The sequence below is a fragment of the Eumetopias jubatus genome, unplaced genomic scaffold (assembly GCF_037043125.1).
Source record: "Eumetopias jubatus isolate StellerSeaLion01/CBP00866 unplaced genomic scaffold, mEumJub1_p1.0 scaffold_9, whole genome shotgun sequence".
Taxonomy (NCBI): Eukaryota; Metazoa; Chordata; class Mammalia; order Carnivora; family Otariidae; genus Eumetopias; species Eumetopias jubatus.
Window position 1 is genome coordinate 114,730,637 of NW_028274815.1, and position 20,300 is coordinate 114,750,936.

The 20,300-nt window shown below is 55.5% G+C and overlaps 1 protein-coding gene across 9 annotated transcripts in view; it reads right to left on the minus strand.

Moving 5' to 3' along the window:
* NOL4L (nucleolar protein 4 like) overlaps nucleotides 1-20,300 on the minus strand; it is a 129,577-nt gene that overhangs the window by 26,197 nt on the left and 83,080 nt on the right. For 8 of the 9 annotated variants that reach the window (XR_003611622.2, XR_003611619.2, XR_003611620.2 and 5 more), the window contains exon 5: nucleotides 3,488-3,629. Coding sequence is in view for 5 of the 9 variants with exons in the window: in XM_028118884.2 (XP_027974685.1) it covers nucleotides 3,488-3,629 (142 nt within the window). In the remaining 4 variants the exon portion in view is untranslated. Of the gene's footprint in view, nucleotides 1-3,487; nucleotides 3,630-11,801; nucleotides 11,915-20,300 lie in introns of those variants that run through there. The other variant, XM_028118887.2, reaches the window with a different exon arrangement.

A 20,300-nucleotide genomic window follows, 5' to 3' on the forward strand; every position in this document is an offset into this window, starting at 1 on the left:
CAGACAGGGCTGAGCAGCGGGTTTGGAAAAGACTCGGCCACACATGGGCAAGAGGCAGCAGCAGGAACAGCCTAGATCACTGTGGCCCCAAGAAACCAGTGCTCCGAGTGTTAAGGGGGACTCTTCTTGGCTCCCAGGCTCCCCTGCCCGGCTCTGGGGAACTTCACACATGGCTGACACTGGCCAAGGCGGAAGGAAGGCGGCAGGCTCAGCACCACCTCCCGAGTTTGGTCCGATCACCCAAATTCTCTTCATCTCCCACGTCTTGTGAGGCGAGGACAAGAGTCATGTGCTCACCTGTGGCGGCTACAGCCCCCAGGGAGGGAGCGTTGTGCGCGTGGTGCCCCCCAACCCAGTGTTTGCTGAGATCCCAGGGAGCCCCGAACAGCACCCAGACAAGAGGCCCGTGCCGTGAATGCTTGCCGGCCGTGGTGGACTTGTGCGGGGGAAGCACACCGTGCCCATCTCAGGACAGGCCCGCTCCAGCTCCATGAACCACAGAGACAGGCTGGGGGGGCGGGGAGGACAGTGGGTGTGCGCATGCATTTCTGGCCTCAGCCTTGGGACCTCCCCTGCCTGCCAGTCCTCATCTGCGTTTGTTACAGTTTGAAAGGTTGGGGGGGGGTGGAGGAGGAGGAAGAAGAGGGGGGGCAAAGAAGGGTGGAGAAAGAGAAGGGCTCCAACACATCCACAACAGGTGTGAATCATGTGCAAACTACCTGGCTTCCTGAGATGCTTCTGGGCGGCAAGACTGGCCAGCATGGGGGATGCTCCCTGGCACAGCCTTGGGGGTCCCCACACTTTCTGGCTAAGGCAAAAGACCCAGGTGCTCAGATTGGGGATGTCCTCTGGAACAAAGAGCCCAACTTGTCCCCAACAAGGGGTGGACCTATATCCCCTCTGGATGGTGCGCTCGGGGGTAGGTCTTGATAAATGTTTGTTTCTTTATTCATTCAGGCAACAAATATTCAGCAGTCCCCTAAAATGTGCCAAGCACGCAGCTGGAGTCACTGGGGACAGAGCAGAGAGCAAGACTGACATGGTCTGTGCCTTGCAGAACTCACAATGAGGGCTTCAAACCTCATCTTTCCAATTTGCCAGTTCCATGGAGGACTGATAGCCAGAGACCACACAGCAAGCCACCACGGAGGGCTGCTGGTTGGGTTCAGAGTACAGGGTCAACCCGAGCCCTTGCCTGGCCTGTCCCCACCCCAGCCTGTCATCAACAATGGGGGACATGAGAACACCCTGTAGTCCGACTGTCTCCCATTGACTAGCTGATGGGAGCAGGATCTCCGCCTGTGTCCACACTGTGAGCACCTCCAGACAGGGGAGCTGGCTGCATGCCACCGTGGGGGCTGGAGGGCGGGACGAGGACTCGGGGCCAGGTCTGGACCCAGCCAAAACCCTACGGGAACCCACTGCTCTGGAGAAACAACAGATCTAGAATCAGAAGGGGCAGCACAGACCGGGTGGACAGCTGGGCCTTCTCAAGGCCTGTGACCCCCTGTACTGGGTCTAGGTCCGCCTCTGGCCAGCACATCAGCCCATAGCCACCAGACAGCCTCTGATTAAATAATTAAATTGATGGTATCCCAGTCAACACCATCGTCCCTGTCTCCAGCTCTGGCTGCCCGCCCTGATAAACACCCTCGTACTGTTAGCAGGCCAGCCCGCCTCAGCCCCTGTACCAGGAGGGCCAGGGGGCTGTGCATGATCACACCCAGGTAGGCTCCCCTAGGACCAGCCAGAGGATGCGCTGAACGCCCCCCCCCCGCCCCGTCTCTGCTTCTCTCCACTTCATCTTCATGATCAACCAAGCCCCAGGCAGCTGGGCAACTGATGCTGAGGAAGCCGTGACCCCCACAGAAACACTCCTTTCTGTTATCTGATCCTGGAGACCCCCGCCCACCACCACCCAAAGCGCCAAATCTCTCTGGGAAGTGTCTCCAACAGAGATCAGACTCCCAAAGGGTGGTTCTGAGCAATAATAACAGAAGAATTTTTCAAGAATGAGTTAAAGGAATATGGCCCCCACTCAGTCCTACTACTCAGGTTTTTAAAAAAAAAGTTCTGAATCCTTCTTGGGAAAGTATAACCCTATGCCCTTGGCTGAGCTCTGCTGGCTTGGTCCTTGGTGGGGCCTTTGGGTGTGGCCTTCGATCAGCTCAGATGAGAAGGGAGGTCAGCTGCTGGGCACTTCCCAGCCCTGGAGCCCCCAGCAGCATGTGGCTGCCCCCACCCCATGGGAATACTGGGAGGTGGTATTGGTCTGGGAGGCTCTGGTGGGGAGGCTCACAGCACGAGGGGAACGTGCTGACCTCACGAGGTGTCAGGGCACAAAAGTCTTTTCTTTCCCAGCAGCCTTGTACCCCACTCCTGGCAAAACCACCCCCTGGGCTCCCCAGCCCCTGGCCCAGCTTCCCCAGCTGCCTCCAGGCTAGGTCTCCTCCCAGACAAAGCCGGATTCAGGCCCGTGAGGGCAGTCGGAAAGCAGGCGCGGGTTCTGCCATGGAGACGAACTTTGACCCAAACTGCAAGTCTCCTACCCCTTATTTACTCTTTAAGGCTAACCCGTTTCGCAGAGTTAACATTACACCCCTTTTTAACCCTGCACTTCCCTCTCGCATTCCAGGCCCCGAACTTTGACCCCTCCTAATTGCAGGCTCTACACCCCACATCTCTGAGGCTCAGCCCTGGGCTCATCCCCCACCCCCAATCACCTCCCTGGAAACCAGACAGAGCCCCACCAGAGACAATGACCACGGGTGCCACCCCACGCCCACAACTGCGTGTAGCTGACACAGGCGCTGGTGCCCCCAGAGCCCCAGCCGCCTGGGGGCTCCACAGAGGCACTCCAGAGTGGACCCCTGGGATCTGACTTGGGACTCCAACTCTCCCATCCCAAGGGGAAAGCGTCTGTTCTGAGGGAGGCCAGAGGAGGCTGCCTGGCTGGTCCTGGAGGGCAGCGGGGAGCCAGCGCTTGGGAAGCTCCTCAGCCGAGCCACTTCTCATCCTAAGAGGCTGGGGACACACAGTGGACAAGTGCACTGCCTGCTGGCTCACAGGTGACAGGCAGGGACCCTGTCCTACAGCCTCATGTTGAGCTGCATGTCGAGCTACAGAAGCCCAACTCTTGCTTTCGTGGCTGGGCAGCTGGACTGTTCTGGGTCAGGCACACTGGCTAATGACCTTCCCAGACCTGAACTGTGGTAACGTCGACGTCCATACCCCACCACCCCACGAGCATCAGCGCAGACACGACACCCCGTAGGGCTGCCGGCCCCCGAGGGCTCTATCCATCTCCCTCCCGGAGGACTTGTTCCCCCTGGCACCAGGGGTTGGGGCACTGGCGGAGACACCCAGGACACCAGGGGCAGCTGGAAGCCTGGACCTGGGCCACCTCCAGAGGCCCCAGCCCCAGATCCCACGGCCCCTCTGGTTGTGGGCGCGGCCCCTCCCCCGCCAGCCGCCAAGGGACACTCACCGTCCTCTTGGCTGTGGAGGTTCTGAGGGCTCCGCATCCTCTCGTCCTGGCTGGGACTCAGGCTGGAGGCCAGGTGTGGGTCAGCTGACATCCATGTGGAGTCGTTCATATCAAAATCTTCACTGCTCACAGAAGTTTCATCCTGATCGGGGACAAAGAAGGTGGATGTTCAACAGGCACAGGCTCTCCACAGCCCCGAAGCAGCAGTTTCGGTGAACCCTGGGTCCTGTGGGCATTTGGGAGTGCCCAAAGGCCACCTGGAGCCCCCAAACCTTGCAGTAGGGGCTGGGTTGCTCCCCTTGCCCCCCATGGAAGTGGTTCGGGCTCTGGTTCCTGTTGGAAGCCAGGGCTGAGGGCCGGCGAGGTCTGTAATTGAAGACAATTATGAGGTCTTGCATCCTGTAAGGGCAGCTAGCAGGGCCTGGCTCGTACCCTTGTGAGCCAAGGTTGAGACAAGCGCTGTAAACAAGGGCCACAGCTCCCCTCTCCCTGCCCACAGCCCAGAGAAGAGGGCTTACTGTGCACAGGGCCTGGCGGCCAGAAGGGGGTAGCAGGACCTGCCTGTGAGCTGCAAGGCCAAGCCGTCGCCCCCACTAGGCCTGCCGCCCCAACTCCAGCTCCTGTGGAGCATGCATGGAATTCCTTTCTCCCACTCCCCCAACCCAGAGGACATTTCTGTCTTCCTCCTTCCTAACCTTTGCTGGGCTTCAAAGATATGCTCTTGGGCAGCTTCCAGGGCTGAAAAGGCCAGGCCCAGAAGTGCAGAGAAGGAAGGGGGTGGGGCAGGCGAGGAGGGTTCGAATCAGACCGCAAAAGGGGGTTTGGCTCAAGGACTTGGGGGGCCGCCAGGGCCTTCCAAACAGCCGGAGGGCCTGCTGGAGAGGACCACGCCTGCCTCCTCTCCCCTGGCTGGCTTCAGTGAGCCCCTGGCCAGTCATCTGGGAACCCCCAGGGCGGGGCCCCTTCAATCCAGCCCTCCAGTGGGAAGGGACCCCACCTCCTACTTGGCCCGGCCTCTTTCAGGAGCTGCAAGCAACTGTGTTTGGGAGCTGGCTGTAAAATGCAAGAAAGATGACCCAGCAGCTCCCACACCCGAGCTGGCTTCGCCCCCTCCCCTCTCCCCTCTAGCAAGATACAATGGTATCTGTGGGGCCCCCAGTAAGGACCTCTGGCAGAGCACCCCCCTCCAAAAAAAAGCCTCCCCTCCAGGGCCCCCTCACAGACAACTCTTTTATAATGAGCAAACACACTTTGGTTGGAACTTTTCTTCAGAGGCTGTCCCTGAGGCAGACACATCTGTTCTCCAAGTGCTAGGGAACCAGTGTGGATTATCTTCCACCCCTCCCCCACCCCGCTGGGCTGGCAGGGAGTTTCCTGGAATTTACTGCTTCTGTGCAGCGAGTGTGCACCCTCTGCGGCTGGATCTGGAGCACACGAGGTGGGCCACAGGGCCAGCTCTGCCCAGCTCGGGGGTCCCCACGAGGCATACCCGGAGCCTCAGGGGACAGAGACCATGTGTCCTCCTGTGCCCTCTCCCACCCCCACACTCTGCCTCCCTCGCAGAGGCTGCCCTGCTCCGTATGCACAAGCACATCCGCCCCGTCTTCCTCGGACGAAAACATGCTCACTCACATTCCCCCAGACTATGTTCTCACCCCCGGGGGGACACGCATGTTCAAGAGGCTCTCTCTGCACAAAGGGACAACAAAACTGTCCCCTGTACCCCCAGGATGGAACCTAAGAGGGAGAGGGGAGACTGGCAGGAGAGAGGACCCTTGGAAGCATAGAGCCCATCCAGGCTCCGGAAGCCAGGAACTGGGGCATACTTGCTTGGGCGCCTTGCTCCTTCCTGGCTGCCCAGGGCATGCTGTGCTCAGGGCCTGAACTGAGGTAGGAAGGCCCTCTCCTGGCTCTGGGGTGTTGTTGAAACACTCGAGATTTAAAAGACTGAATCTATTAGCATCCGGAAGCACCACCTACTCAAAGCGCTTCATGTATTCAGTTAGCAAGTATTTACTGAACACCTACTATGAGCCAAGCACCTTTCTAGGTGCTGGCAAATTGTGTGGTGGATAAGACAGAGTCCTGGCCCTCTTGGCACTCACCGTCCAGCAGGGAAGGGACAATCAGCGGATAAACACATCACCACCGTGGTGAGGAGGGCTCCAGAGGTGGGAGAGGGGCCTGCAGGGCTGAGCTGTCAGGTGGCCGGGGAGGGCCTCGCTGGTTAGGAAACACCTGAGCAGAAGTCCACGGGAAGTGAGGAAAGTTGCCATGTGGGGGTCTATGCAGGGAGCCTTCCGGGCACCACCACGTGCAGGGTGGGGGGGTGTCTGAGGAGCAGCCAGGAGGCCACTGTGGTCAGGGGGCTAGTCTGGGGGCAGCAGAGCCACACAGGGGTGTCCCCGGCCCATCACCCCGGGCGGGGCTGTCTGCAGCCCAGAGAAAGGCTTGTGGACTGTTCCACTGAACACACAGCGTCCTCACGGCGGAGCAGGGAAAAGGCAGAACCGCTGGGTGCAGCGCTCAGGGTGCCCACACTCTGCCCTCACTCCACCAAGTTGAAAACATTCACAGACGCCAAAGTGCACCAGGTGCCAAGTGCTCCCCTTGGCCCGCTCATTTCATCCTCCCCGCAGGCCCACCAGGTAGATGTAGTTATCAGCCCCATTGTCAGACAAGAAACTGAGGCTCCGAGGGGTTAAGGCACTTGCCCAAGGTCACGAGCTTACAAGTGGCGGAGCCAGAGGTGTTGGATCCTGAAGGCCCAGACACACCCTCCCTCCTGCCGGCGAGTCTCTGCTCCCGCTGTCCCCCTCACCTGGAGTACCCACCCTACCGTGGCACTCCACAACCCAAGTTCTGAGCACACACCTGTCTCACCCACCGGCTCCGGCTCGGTCTCCATCTCGTTCTTACGCCCACGCCCGTCCGTCGGCACCCACGGCCCTTGCACTTAGGCACACCCCCCTCAGCTGCGGCACGTCAGCACGCGGTGGGGCTTTGCCCAGTCTTTCCCCAGAGAATCGCAAGTCCTTCTGATGGTGGGGACGAGGCTGGCGGTTTCCTGGACCCCCACAAGGCCTGCGAGACGCAGTGAACTGGCTGAAGTGCCTGGCATGACGCTGGTGTTGAATGCGGACGTGGCCAGAATTTGACAAGTAAGGACTCGGTCCCACTGCACACAGCTGGACGGAAACCAGATGAGCCCTGGATCCTGTGGCCCGGGGTGGAGGCGGGGGGAGCGAGCAGGGGTCTCCCTGCTGCCCCACCAGCCACCCCCCGCAGAGCCTAGGGTTTCTCTGACTCCGATTGCTTATCCGTCCCCCGCCCCGACAAGTCCAATTAGGAAGAGGTGAGCTACATTTCACATTGACTTCCCAATCACCCGATAATGGAGAACACCCAGTGCCCACCCACAAGGGCCTCTGGGGCAAGGGTCTTAGATTTCCTCACATCCACTTCATAAAAAAAACCACAGCAACAACAACAGCAAAAAACCCAAAAAGGCAGCCACCCACGTCAGGCCTATCTCAGGACCTGGTACCTGCCCCTCGGAGACCTGCCCCGGCCGCCCAAGCCACCACAGCTAGTCCAGTGAGCTGCAGGCAGCCTGAGGCCAGAGCCCACTTGGCAATGCCACCACACCTCCTCCCTTCCACTGAGAGAACCAGACTACTTAACGACAAAGTGTCTCAGGATGAGACCCAAAGGAAACGCAAGGGAGACGAAGCTGTATTTACACACACTCCCACATGAGCTCTCTTCAACGAGGCGACATTTACTGAGCATCTACTATGGGCTCGTGTTGTGCTGGGGACAGAGATGACTAAGCCTCCTTTCCTCTAGGACCTTGTTATCTAAGGAGAGACACCAGTGAGAAATTCGGACCTGCCCTTAAGTGCCAAGAGACAGGGGCTGCGGACCCGCGAGCTTGCCCCATAGAGTCTTCTCCCGGCCCCCGGGGTCCTGCTCCATGAATCCTGGCTCGGAAGGCAGAGGTTCTATTTCACATTTGGACACTACTGCTACAGCCATTTTTTATGAGAAATCAAGTGTGGTCAACCTGACTTAAAAGCAGAAAACGAGTAAGTCCCGGTCGGACTTACACAGCTGCCACAACTTTTACTGTCAGGGCTGTCTTGGGAGAGAGGCGTGCCCAGAGCCCCTCTGCGACCTGCCTGCAACAGCACAGCCCCCAGCTGCAGAGGGCAGACTGAAACTTCACCCACTCACACAGGGCCAAGGCCCGGGGAGCGGGCTAATTACACAGGCAATTACCAGCACACGGTCACAAGCCCATCAGCGGCTGGAGCGGGCTGTGCGCTCGGGTGGGGGGCTGGGGTGGGTGCGGGAGGCAGCTGGGCGCAGGTTTGGGAGCGGTGGCAGGGTCTCAGGCCCCTGCACTGACCTAGGGTACTCTCCCTGCTCAGCCAGAGGTCGCGAGTCAGGCACCTCTTGCTTTTCTCTCCTGGACGCTCAAGGGAATTTGGTCTACTAATTTCTCTCTTTCTGTAAACAAACTTCAGTGACGTTTTCATTAGAAAATAAAAGAGTAGATCCAATCCAGTACTTCTGGGCCCCCTCTCCCCAGGCTCCCCGTGAGTGACCAGACAGTCGCTCCTCTTACCTCTGCCCTCAGACACCTTGAAGCCTACGGCCTTGCCACCTGTTGGTAAAAGTCCATCATTCGGCACCAAAGGGCCTGAGCCACTGTGGGCCTCAAGGTGACAGCGACAACGGCCTTCCTGAAGAGGGAACTCAAGAACGTGTGGGGAGCAGGCGGGCAGCACCCAGCCAGCTGCTGGGACACACCCCAGTCTGGGAGCCCCGACTCTGGGCAGAAGGAGAGGGACCGACCAAACCCTCCCTGCTCTTATCTGCAGTCCAAAATTCATGGGCAGGTTCAGTTTCTCTCCACCCAGGTTCTGTGGCCCTTCCTCCTCTGCAGGCAAACTAGCACCAACCGCTGCCCAGCCTAGGAGGAGGAGAAAGTGGGAGAGCAGAGGGGAAATGGTGGAAACAAGCCTGTATCCATGGCGGGTAACTAGGAACAGGTGCTATCAGTAACCTGATTATTTTACAACTGGGGTCAGTTTCTTGGGAACTAGGTTCCTGGTGCCTCTGAAGTTGAGCCATTTGCATCCTCCAGGACAGGGATCCTGGGGCGTGCCTCACACAACATTTTCCAGGCCTTTCCTCTGGGCTGTAACTCTATCTCTACCACTTGCTTTGAGGGGAAAGGGAAAAAAAAAAAAAAGGGGAGGAGGATTTGCTGAGAATTTAGTGCAATTGTAAGCCATAAGCCCTGACCAGGAGCCCTGGGTGTGTGTTTCAGGGAAGGGGGTGGGGGGAGGACAGGGATGTGCCGGAGGTGTTTCTGGGCCAGGCAGGAGACAGACCCCTCTGTCTCACCCCTGCAGTCTGTTTGATGAGAGGCCGAAGCTCTTGCCAGAAAGACCAGGCTCGGACAGTTGCCCTGGCACTAGTTCTACCCCAAGGAGGCAGGCACCAAGATGCAGAAAGTGAGCACCTCCTTCTGGAACACCTGCAGGCTCCTTCCAGACCCTGGAAATTCTTCAGTACGAGGCAATTCTTCCCCTTGTCTCCATGTCAGCGAGCATTATACACACAGCCTTCTGAGCATGCCAAGAAGGTACTGAACCGCATTTGACCCCAACTTAACCACTTCAGTTCATCAGATGGCTTATTAATGGAAGACGAAAAACCCCCAGGATTTAAAGCAACAAAGGTTCAAATCCCTGTAGTGAAGGGATTGCAGAAATGAAATCTTAGAGTGGTCTGAGCCATAGCTCCTGGGAGCTGTGGGGTCCCGAGGCAGCCGCTTCTTGCTACACTCCAAGCCCACCTGGCCACCAGGGGAGGCCAGCCTCCCAGGGACACTCCCTGCACAATTCCACTCCTTCCTGCTAACATACCTCCTATGCTCACTAGTCATAAGTCATACAGGCCCTTCTGGGAAATGTGAAGTGGGGAGGGCTGAGACAGCCAATCACCTACCACCTTTTAGGTGCGCTCTCTCACACACATAGGGTCTGTCAGAAACACACACATATATGGGGATGCTCTGTTGTCCTTGCTGTCGTGAACGCCTGAATGCTGGGAGTGGGCATTTTCAACACCTTCCTACTAGTGTATGGAGTGTAAAACGGGCTTTTGTTTCCTAGGCAAAGGCAACTGGCTGTTTTCCCAGCACTCCTCACCACGAGGGCCTCACTGACACCCTAGGCCCTGGCATTAACAGGGGTCTCTTTAAGAAGGTGGCTGGAGAGATGAGCGGCAGCAGACGGGGTTCTTCCAGCCAAAACGAGGGCTGGAGAGGAACCACTCTGAGCTAATCCCCTGCAGGAGTTTCCTTCCAAGAAAAGGACCCAGACAAGACAAAAAAGTTCTTGAGCAAGTTGGGGTGGCCAGGCTCCACAGGGGCCCAGGGTGGCTGAGGCCACAGAAGTTCCCCCAAACCCACCTCCCTAGCTGGAAGGAAAGCTCTGGGGGTACTCTGCTCCTGCTGTTCTGCAGGCAGGTGCTGAATGGGGTCTCATCACCCAGCCATGGTACAGTGGGTGTGGGAGGAGGTGCTATCTTAAAACCTACTCTATAAAACAAGCCCAGCTTGAACTGGGATTAGACAGGAGCTTGATATTATTTAAAGACACATTTAGGCCCTAATGGTTTTCCAATGAAGGGGTAATTTACTATGTAAGGACTAAACAGCCACTGGGGCTGGGGCCATCCATGGGTCTTTCCCCCAGAACAACCTACAGCCCAGAAGCAGGGGGCAGGACAGCACCCCTAGTCCTGTCACACAGATGGTTCTCCCCAGAGGAGCTGTGAGAGCCCCACACACCTCTCCCCACAACCCCCACCTGGTAGGCTGGGGGCCCCAGGCTGGGGTTTCCAGCTGATTCTGGGATAAGTAGGGCTTTATCTCAAGGGAGAATCTATTTCAAGCCACAATCCTTCTCAGAAAGAGGAGGAAATCACAGAGTCCAAACACCATTTCAGGTGAAATCAGGAGGTTATTAATCTCCCCTCAGAGCAGACAGAAAGAAAAATCAATGTTTTAGAGGGGGGAAAAAGGTTCCATTTGAATTAATGGGTTTGTGGCTTCTCCATTGATCTGCGCCTCTTCACACTTTCTTTTTGTGCTTTTGTGCTCTTGGGGAGGGGGAAGGGAGAAGGGAATGGGGAGGAGGGGGGTGGGCCTCCTGGTAAGGAAAAGGACGGTCTAACCTTAACCTTTCTCCAGGAATAATGCTAATTAGTCAGGCTTAATGAGAACTTCCCCTAGGAAGCGCGGCCCAGTAGGGGCGACCGGACTCTGGCAAACGCTGCTCCAGGTTGTGGGGGGGAGTGGGGGTGGGCGGTCACTTCTGAATTCTAGCAGCTGGAATAAAAAAATGTGGATTGCACCCCCCCCCCGCCCCGGCCCCACGAGAAAGTGTCCGGCCCAGGAGGGCTAGGTGGAGAGCAGATAGCGGCCGGCGGAGGTGTAAATCCAACTTAACCCGGACGCGCGCCCTCACCCCGGCCAGCTGCCCCCGCCCCACGCGTCCCCTTCATTAAGGAATGCCCCTTCGCCTGGGTCCGCCGACGCCCCCGGCTTCCGCTCCGTTGGTACACCTGAGAAGGGCCACCGGTCCCCTCCGGGGAGGGACAGGGGCCTGCCGAAGTGGGCTCAACTCTGCAAACCTCGTCTCAACTCCCCGCTCCGAGGCTGGGAGCCCCTCCCAGCCACTCAACGCTTCCCGTCCTCAGATCCCCAAACACAGTCCACTTCCCCTCTCGCCGCGGCCGCGGTGGCGGCAACCCGAGCCTGGCCCCCACCCCGCCGCCTGCGAACGCCTTCCTCCCCGGGACGCGGTGCCGAGCCCGCTGCAAACGGTGTGGCCGCCGCACAATACCGCGGCGCGGCGCACACAATCACCGCCCCCCAGGACCGGCGGCGCGCACGGCCCGGGAGTGGGGTGCGCCCAGCGGCCCCCCGGCACTCGCGGCCAGGCACACCTCTTGGGCACTCCACAGCCCCCGGAGTGCATCTCCTCTGCCCGCCCCCCCCACACCCGGTCACACTCACCCGCCCCCCGCCCCAGCCCACTCCGCCCAGGGCGCAGCCGCTTCCCTGCGCCCCCCTCCTCAGCCCCAGCGCAGGAAGCTCACCCCCGTCCCCCTCCCCAGAACCCCCCAGCCCCCCCACCCCCCAACCGCAGCTCAACGGCCGGCAGCAGGAGGGGGGCGGCGGCCGGGGGCCCGGAAACGGCCCGATCGCGGGGATCCGGGCCGGACTCCGTACCTGGGCGGGAGGCGAGGCGGAGACGGGCGGTCGGGCTCGGCGAGTGAGCGGGGCGGGCGGCAGTGACAGCCCCACAGCTCCAGCTGCTGCTGCTGCTGCTGCCGCCGCGGCCGCCCGGGGAGAGGGGCTGGCACCGCCGCGGCGCGTCACTGCCCGGCCCGGGGGCGGGGGTGGCCAGGGGGAGGGCCCAGGCGAGCGGCGGCGGCAGCGGCGGCGGCGCCGCGGCCGGGAGGGAGGGAGGGGGAGGGGGGCACCGGGCACGGGGAGGCGGGGGAGGGGGGGCGGGACCGGGCACGGGGCGGGGGCCGGGGGGAGGGGAGCGCAGGGAGGGCGCACGCTGGGGGAGTAGGAGGAGCAGCAGGAGGAGGAGGTGGAGGGGCTGACGAGAGGGAGGAGTGGGCACGGAGGGGAGGGGGAGAGAGAGGAAAAGGAGGCACCCAGAGAGAGGAGAAAGGAGGGAGAGGCCGGGGGGCGGGGAGGGGGGAGAGGAGGTGGAAGGAGGGGGTGCTGGGCCAGGTAGTGGGGGAGGGATGAGGGCGCACTGGACGCGCTGCCGTGCGCTCTGGGGGGGGAGAGCGCTCTTAAGGGGGAAGCGCTTCGAGGAAGATTCTGGCCCGGGGCTGAGCCCAGGAAAGAAGGCGGTGGGGTCTGTGCCCGCCCCTCGCTCCTGGAGGCCGCAATCTTCGGGTCTGAGGGTGGGGGTTGGGGGGGCACCCGGCCTGCCGGCTCTCCGCGTTCAGGCCAAGAGAGGAGAGACTTAGCCCAAAGAAAGTGACTCAGGCACCATTAGGAACTCTCGGCGCCCTGGGGCCTTCGGGCAGCCCTGGACCTCCTCGCGCCTCCTGGTTCCCCGCGGACGCGGGTCCTCGCTGGGCGGGGCTGCTGGGTCCCCGGGCGGTCTCCGCGAGACCCTGGTCTGGGAAAGCCAGGCACGTGGCCGGCTCTCTGCCGCCCCCCCATCTCAGGGCCCCCCTTGTCTTGATCAAGTTCAAGCTCGGTCCCCTCGGTGCGCTGCCCACCCTCTGCCCCCTCCTCTCCCCTCCCCCTCCCGATATTCCGTACCATCTCGCCTCTTCACTCGTCCTTTGTCTCTTTCCCACCACTTAGTTTACACCCTCCCAAGCTCCCCTTCTCCCTCCCTGGCGGGCGCCTGTGACTTCAGGATGCATTCACCTGTCCGACCCAAACATTTCAGCGAACCCGAGCGCTCGCCGCGGACTCTCTCTCTCTCTCTCTCTCTCTCTGCTCCCTCCCCACCCCCCCACCCCACTCCTCCCGCCGGTCATTGTGCTCCTCTAGACTACGGGGTACCGGCTCCTTACGGCGCGCTAGCTCCAGTTGTAAAGTAATAGGATAACATCAAGAATGCTGCTCCATCCCAGACCTGGGCGCGTACTGTCCGCGGAGACACAGCACCGCAGGAGAGGGAAGACCCACGCGGATCGGAGACCTAGTCCTCCCGCACACAGACAGACCTCGTCCGCCTGGGGTGCAGGAGAAGACCGCGTGGGGCGCCGCGGGGTGGGGGGTGGGGGACCCTGAACCTGCAAGCAACCTCAAACTCAGGCTAAAACATAACTCGCTCGTCCCCAAACAGCACAATTAGACCCTAGCAGAGAAGATGGGTCAAGGGCAGATGTCCCCCGCCTCAGATTCACAACCTCTGTTACAACCGATCAGCCTTCAGAAAAAGCCTGTGCTTTAACAAGGATGAGGAGCTGCCCTCGTGGAATTCTGTGAGGAAATGGTAAAAAACAAAACAAAACAAAACAAAAATACCAACAACGATCCCACCTCCTGGTCCCTCTAGTCGCACCCGAAAAAGAAGGGCAATTTCTCCTGACTTTACGCTACAACTCATTCACAGTGGAACCAGCAAAGAAGAAAAAACAAGAGAGCCATCTCGATTGTTTGCAATTTTGAAACAGACTGCCTTTAACCCTCCAACTTTTTTTCTCTAAAAGCCTTTTTCTTTCTTTCACTGAAAGCTGTGCATTGTGAACAATCCGAGGTAAACAAGGCTCCCTCTACAGGTGTGAGTTGGAAGTACAACACTACAGGTTCAGAGCTCAGTATTCACCCATTGGAAAAATGAAAAGATGGCAACACATCAAATTAAAGGCATGCAGAGCAGACTTCCTTCCACACACGCTAAAGGTTTTTCTGTCAATATAGAACTTAACTCTCTTTTTAAAAGAGGGTCTAAGCACGTTATTCATTCATTAGCACCTTTTATCCATGAAATCAAATGTGTTTTCAAATCAACACACCCTTCCCAGTTTTCTCTAATAGATCTTTACTTCTCATCCTCTGTGGTGGGGGATGGTTCGGAGGCTGCATCACACATGTCCACATCCACACATGTTGGTGCCCAGTTATGATTTTTAGAATTTTAATTAGTGGCTGTGACTCTTTAGTTCATCCAGGGAGATGTGGGCGTTTCCAACATGGGAAATGCCCTTCCTCACTCTGAAAATGAAATAATTCAGGCCCCGGATTTCCCATCTCTTCCCACATTTCTAGAGACCTTTGACTTCTCCTGGCCTGAGTCACTATCTCACAGCAGTGGTGGACATTTGGGCTTGAAATATAAAGCCAAATCCAACTGAAGTTCAAAGGTGGAATTGAACCCAGATAACCCACCTTTTCTCTGACTAATAAAAGAGAGCCAGTACCACCCAGGAGAGCAGAGCAGTGATTTTCTCTAGGCATGAAATGTGAACTCATTTACCATCCCTGAGATAAAACAGCCTCGGCTCCACTCAGCCCACAGAAAGCAGTTGGGAGCCCTAGAGAAACCTGGCTGTTTAGCAGCACTGAAAATTAGGTGAGTTTTCCTGTGTGCTGAAGCCTGCAGAAATCTCCCAGATCCTTAGTCCTGCAGGAGCTGCCACTCCTCAAGTAACCTTGTGCTGGTTGCTTTCAGTGTCCTTGTGCCTATGGACAACTCCCTCGATCCTTAAAGTGGCCACAGCACAGGTCCCAACAAGGAATGGCATGACCTAATTTCTTGACCACTAATTCTCCCAGTGATGTGTCCCTTTTTCGGCCCCAGTCTGGTGGGAGACTAGGGCAGAGAAGGCTGCTCCCATCTGCTTAAGACGGCAGTACTGCCCTTGTGTCCCCTTCGTGTCAGGCCCTGCAAACAGTGGGTGTTTTTGTAAATGGACAATTGGCAGGGCATTTGCTCTAGAGAGCTTCTTAAGCAGCAAACCCCTCCAAGGAGATTTGTATATGAAATGAGCATACTCCACAAGTGGGGACCTGGCCAAGGGAACCAGGGGTTTGTTATTAGTAGGAATAGCAGGATCTTAGCCTGAGCAGAGAGGATACTGTTCAAGCATCTCAAAGCATTTAAAAACCCATTTACCCCTATAAATTACTTACTAACGACAGAAGGGAACAGGTACCTGCACAATGGAGAGACTGGCAGACACCCTCCAACCATGTGATCAAATTCAGTTGCCCCCAAAGTGGGGCCACCTGACATAATGTGCTCACCTCCTGATGAGATGCAATTACCCATGTTGTGTTCCCCCCTCGAAATGCTTAACCTGAATCTGATCATGAAGAGAGACAAGCAGACAAGAAATCCAGAAAGAGAGACTCTCCACAACACAACCGCCCTGACTCTTCAAAAGATTCATTGTTACTTATTTGGCTGTTCTAAATCATGAGACTAAAGAGAATTAACAACTGGATGCAAAGTTTGAATCTTGGTTGGATCCTAGAAACAAGGAGTAAGTGGAGCTGGGGTGGAGAGGCCCAGGAAGGGGTGGGGGGTGGAGTGGAGACAGGGGTTGAGGGTGGAGACAGGGATGGGCTCTGGGCTGAGTGGTCAGGGAAGGGCCCTCTCAGGAGTAAGCCTCAATGCGTGGCTGAAGTTGACAACTGGGTGAAGACATGGGGGTGCAGTCTTCCAGGCAGAGGCAAGAGCTGGTGCAAGGGTCCTGAGCTGGGAAGGGACTGGCATGTTTGAGGAACACAAAGGTGACTAGTATGGCCAGGGCGAGATTGGCCGGGGTGAGGGGGAGAGTGAGAGGGTATTCAGGACCAAGCACGCAGAGCCATGTACATGACTGTAAGGTGTGTGGATTTTATTTTAAGAGTGAAGAAATGATGCAGTCTGAATTATGCCTTTAGACCAGAGGAGATGAGATTATAAGGAAGTGAGAGTGGCAGCAGAGACACCAATGAGGAGGTTGAATAGCATCCAGCCAAATGGGACCGGTTCAAATTCTGACTCTGACACTAGACAAGTGACCTTAGGCACCACACTTAAATCTCTCGAAGCCTCAGTTTCCTGATCTGCAAAGTAGATAATAAGATAGGGTGCTTAATGTACTATTTGACACTGAAAGCTCCCCTTTGAGGGGCACCTGGGTGGCTCAGTGGGTTGAGCATCCAACCCTTGATTTCGGTTCAGGTCATGATCTCAGGGTGGTGAGATCAAGCCCCGTGTCAGGCTCTGTGCTGAGCATGGAGTTGGCTTGAAATTCTCTCTCTCTCCCTCTGCCCCTCCACCCCACCCCTTTGCTTGCATGCGCAAGATCTCTCTCTCTCTCTCTCTCAAAAAACATTAAAAAGTTCCCCTTTGAAACTGGACACTGTGGTGGTCAGCCTCTAAGATGGCTCCCTGTGATCCTCACCTCCTGGTATCACACCCCAGTCCCCTGTCACAATGAATAGGGCTGTGGAAGCAATGAGATATTGCAGAAATGAGAGTGTATGACTTCTGAGGTCAGGCCATAAAATGCAGCTTGATCTCCTCCCCAGGCAGAGTACTTGGTAAATGGCAGCTTTTATCATCATTATCAGGATTCTGGGTTTTCACAATGATGGCCATCCCCCTCCACAAATCCTACACCAGTTTACTCAGCCACCAGCAATGTGTGGCAGTTTCCATCTTATGACATGCTTGTCAGTGCTTAGTATTAGCAAGCTCTTTTGTCTTTGTCAATCTAAGAGGTGAAAAATGGTATATCTTATTTTCCTTTGCTTCTCTTCATATGGGAATGTGAGCATTATATTTATGTGTATCATGTATCTATTGGTCACTTGCATTTGTTAGAACAACTTGTTCATATTCTTTGCCCATTTCTCTATTTGAGTTGGTGGACTTTTTTTTCATGAAGGAAATTTAATCTTTTGTCATATATTTTGCAAATATGTTGTCCTTTTGTTGTCTTTTTATTTTATTTATGATGGGATTTTTTTTGCCATATGGAAATTTTACATTTTTAGACCCTCAATTTTTTTCTGTTAGGGCTGAAGCATTTTAGGTCAAAACAAAGGTGTTGTTGTTTTGTTTCGTTTTTTTTGTGAAGATTTTATTTATTTATTTGACAGAGAGAGACACAGCGAGAGAGGGAACACAAACAAGGGGAGTGGGAGAGGGAAACACAGGCCTCCCGCTGAGCAGGGAGCCCGATGCGGGGCTCCATCCCAGGACCCTGGGACGATGACCTGAGCTGAAGGCAGACACCCAATGACTGAGTGACCCATGCACCCCAAAACAAAGGTTTTATTCCACTCAAAGATTATAAAAGTAATTCACCCATATTTTCTTGTAGAGCATGTATAGCTTCATTATACGTAAATCTTTTTTTTTAAGTAAGCTCTATGCCCATTAATCTCCATATAAGTAGTGAGATAAAGATCTAGTTTATATTTATTTTATTTTTAAGATTTTATTTACTTACTTGAGAAAAAGAGAGAGAGATTGAGAGAATGAGTGGGAGGAGGGGCAGAGGGAGAAGCAGACTCCCTGCCAAGCTGGAAGCCTGACAGGGGACTCCATCCCAGGACCCTGGGATCATGACCTGAGCCAAAGGCAGACTCTTAACCAACTGAGCCACCCAGGTTCCCCTTATCTATTTATTTTAAAGAGCACGAGTGAGTGGGGGCAGGGGCAGAGGGAGAGACTCAAGCAGACTCCCCACTGAGCGTGGAGCCCCACAGGGCCTCAATCCCACAACCCCAAGATCACAACCCTGAGATCACAACCCAAGGGAAACCAAGAGTCCAACGCTCAACTGACTGAGCCACCCAGGTGCCCCCTCCATACCATCTTTTAAATAATTCATCTTTATCCACGGATTAGAAAATATCAACATTATATCATGCTGATTTCCCATTATTTTTGGAATTGTCTATTCTATTTTATTGATCTATTCCTGTCCCAATATTATAGCTCTAGAATATATTTTAATACCTGGTAGGGCTAACACTCACCTCTATCCTCCATGAACTGTCCATTTAAACCCAGGCCATAGCAGAGAGGTGCTCTAGGTGCAGACAATCATGGAGAAAGGAGGGGCATGGGGTAGGGCATCCCTGGAAGAGGTGACATCTACTCTGAACCAAAGAAAGCAGGAGGAGTGTGACAGGCAGCAAGTAGGGAGGGCATTTCAGCAGGAAAGAGGAGCATGGATGGAAGCACCAAGGGCTTCACACATGCCTGAATTCAAAATACTTGATCTGTGGGTTGGGTAGTACCTTGGCTTAACTATTTATTCTTTGCGTTTGCTGATTTTTACACAGCTGGCTGCAACCTCATAGTCAGTTTGACACCTTTGCTGAAATCTAGGAGAAACTGTCCAGTACTGCTTCCTCATTCCTTCTCTATTTAGGTAAATTTCCCATTATGGATATAACTAAAAGAGCCTGACTTGTTGAAATACACTTTCCTAACAACCACAATAGGTAAAAAGTATAATTTCAACAATCTCCTTTTCAGTGATGTATTGCTTCAAAGTGTCATCAGTTAATCTCGGTTCATTTCACTCTCCTACTCCAAAACCTTCAATGGCTCCCAGCTGCTGGCAGAAGCAAGTTGCAGGTCTCTGGCCTGGTGTTCGAGGCCTTTCACAGCCCTGCTGGCCTTATATCCTTCTGTTCCAAACTGCGACCTCTGCGTCACACAGACTCACTATCTTCTGTGCCTGAATCACCCATGTGTGACCCCCTCCAATCCTTTGATCATGTATGCTCTCAGGCACATGTCTTTCCACAAATATGTATGGACCCCCTACCTCATACCAGATGCCATGGTAAATATGGGTGACCCAGCAATGAACAATAGGATACAGGTCTGCCCACTCGGAGCCTGCAGGCCAGCAGGAGAGAGAGAGAGAGACTAAATAAATGACCACAGGGTTTCTGGTCACAGGATGTACATTCAGTTTGTACTTGACAGTTGTGGCACCTGCTGGGAAGCAAGTGCCTAGCGTGTGAGAGGGACAGAGAGGATCCTGGAGCGCTGCACTGAAGAGGTGACATTTAAGGTGGGTATTGCAGAATGCATGGGTGTTTGCTCGGTAGGAAGATGTTTTAGGCTACTAACAAAGACACCTTCCACCCCTGCCAAATCTGGACCCCTCCAAAGCCAGAGCGCCAATCTCATAGGCCACCTGGCTGGCTCCTATGGCAGGTCGCTGCTATTCCTCTGTCACCTCCTGTGCTTGTGGTACTTCCCATCTCCTGCTTTCTACCTTATTTCCCCAACGCGAGCAGAGACTCTCAGGGCTGGGACAGGCTCTTAGGCGGCAGAGTCCCCGGCAGCATTGTGCACACCGTAGAACTCATCACTGCATCACTCGGGAGCCCGTCCTGTCCTTTGCCCAGTACGGTGCTGAGTTCTGCAATGGAGCTCTGGATTAAGGACACCATGGGTGACACAGGCCAACTTTGCCACTCCCACAGAGCATGCACCTCACTTCTTCTCTCTTCCTTCTTTCCTAGTGCCTTTGGAGAGGCTCAGCCAAAAAGTCGAGACCAGCCTGCAACCTAGCACTTGTACCCCCAGGTATGCACATGACCAAATGAGTATGGATGGGCCCTAAAGCACACGTACTAGCATGGTCACAGAACACTATTCACAGTAGCCCCCGCACGGAAACTAGCCCAGCGTCCACCAGCAAAGAATGGCTAGTGGTAGCACATCCGGGCTGCGGAATACCACTCCACAACAGAAAAGAACAAATTAGAGGTGGTCGTGCGCTACAACACAGATGATGCTCACAAACTTAGGCTTGTGAGCAAAAAAGCACATGCTGTCTGGTTCTATTTACATAAAGTTCTAAAACAGGCAAAACCAGCCTATGCTATTAGAGGGCAGGACAGGGGTCACCCTTGCTGGGGGTAGTGACTGGGAGGGGGCACAGTGGATCTTTGGGGTGCTGACAGTGTTCTGTTTCTTGACCTGAGAATTGGTCACAGGAGATGGATTCAGTTTGGAAAAATTTACTGAGCTGTCCACTTAATGATATGTGCTCTTTTCTGTTTGTGTGTGAAAAAGGAAAAAAAAAAAGCCAAAGCCAGTTACCATGGCTGAGCAGCCTGGAGTTTGGTGTAATCAATTACTGCGACCCACTCTGCACCAGGCACCTACGTGGGGTGGCAGTATATGTTACCTTATTGAATCAGCTAAATAACAAGGTTGATATTAATTGCCGTTTTGCACAAGAAGAGTAGGGGCTCTGAGAGGAAGATTAAATG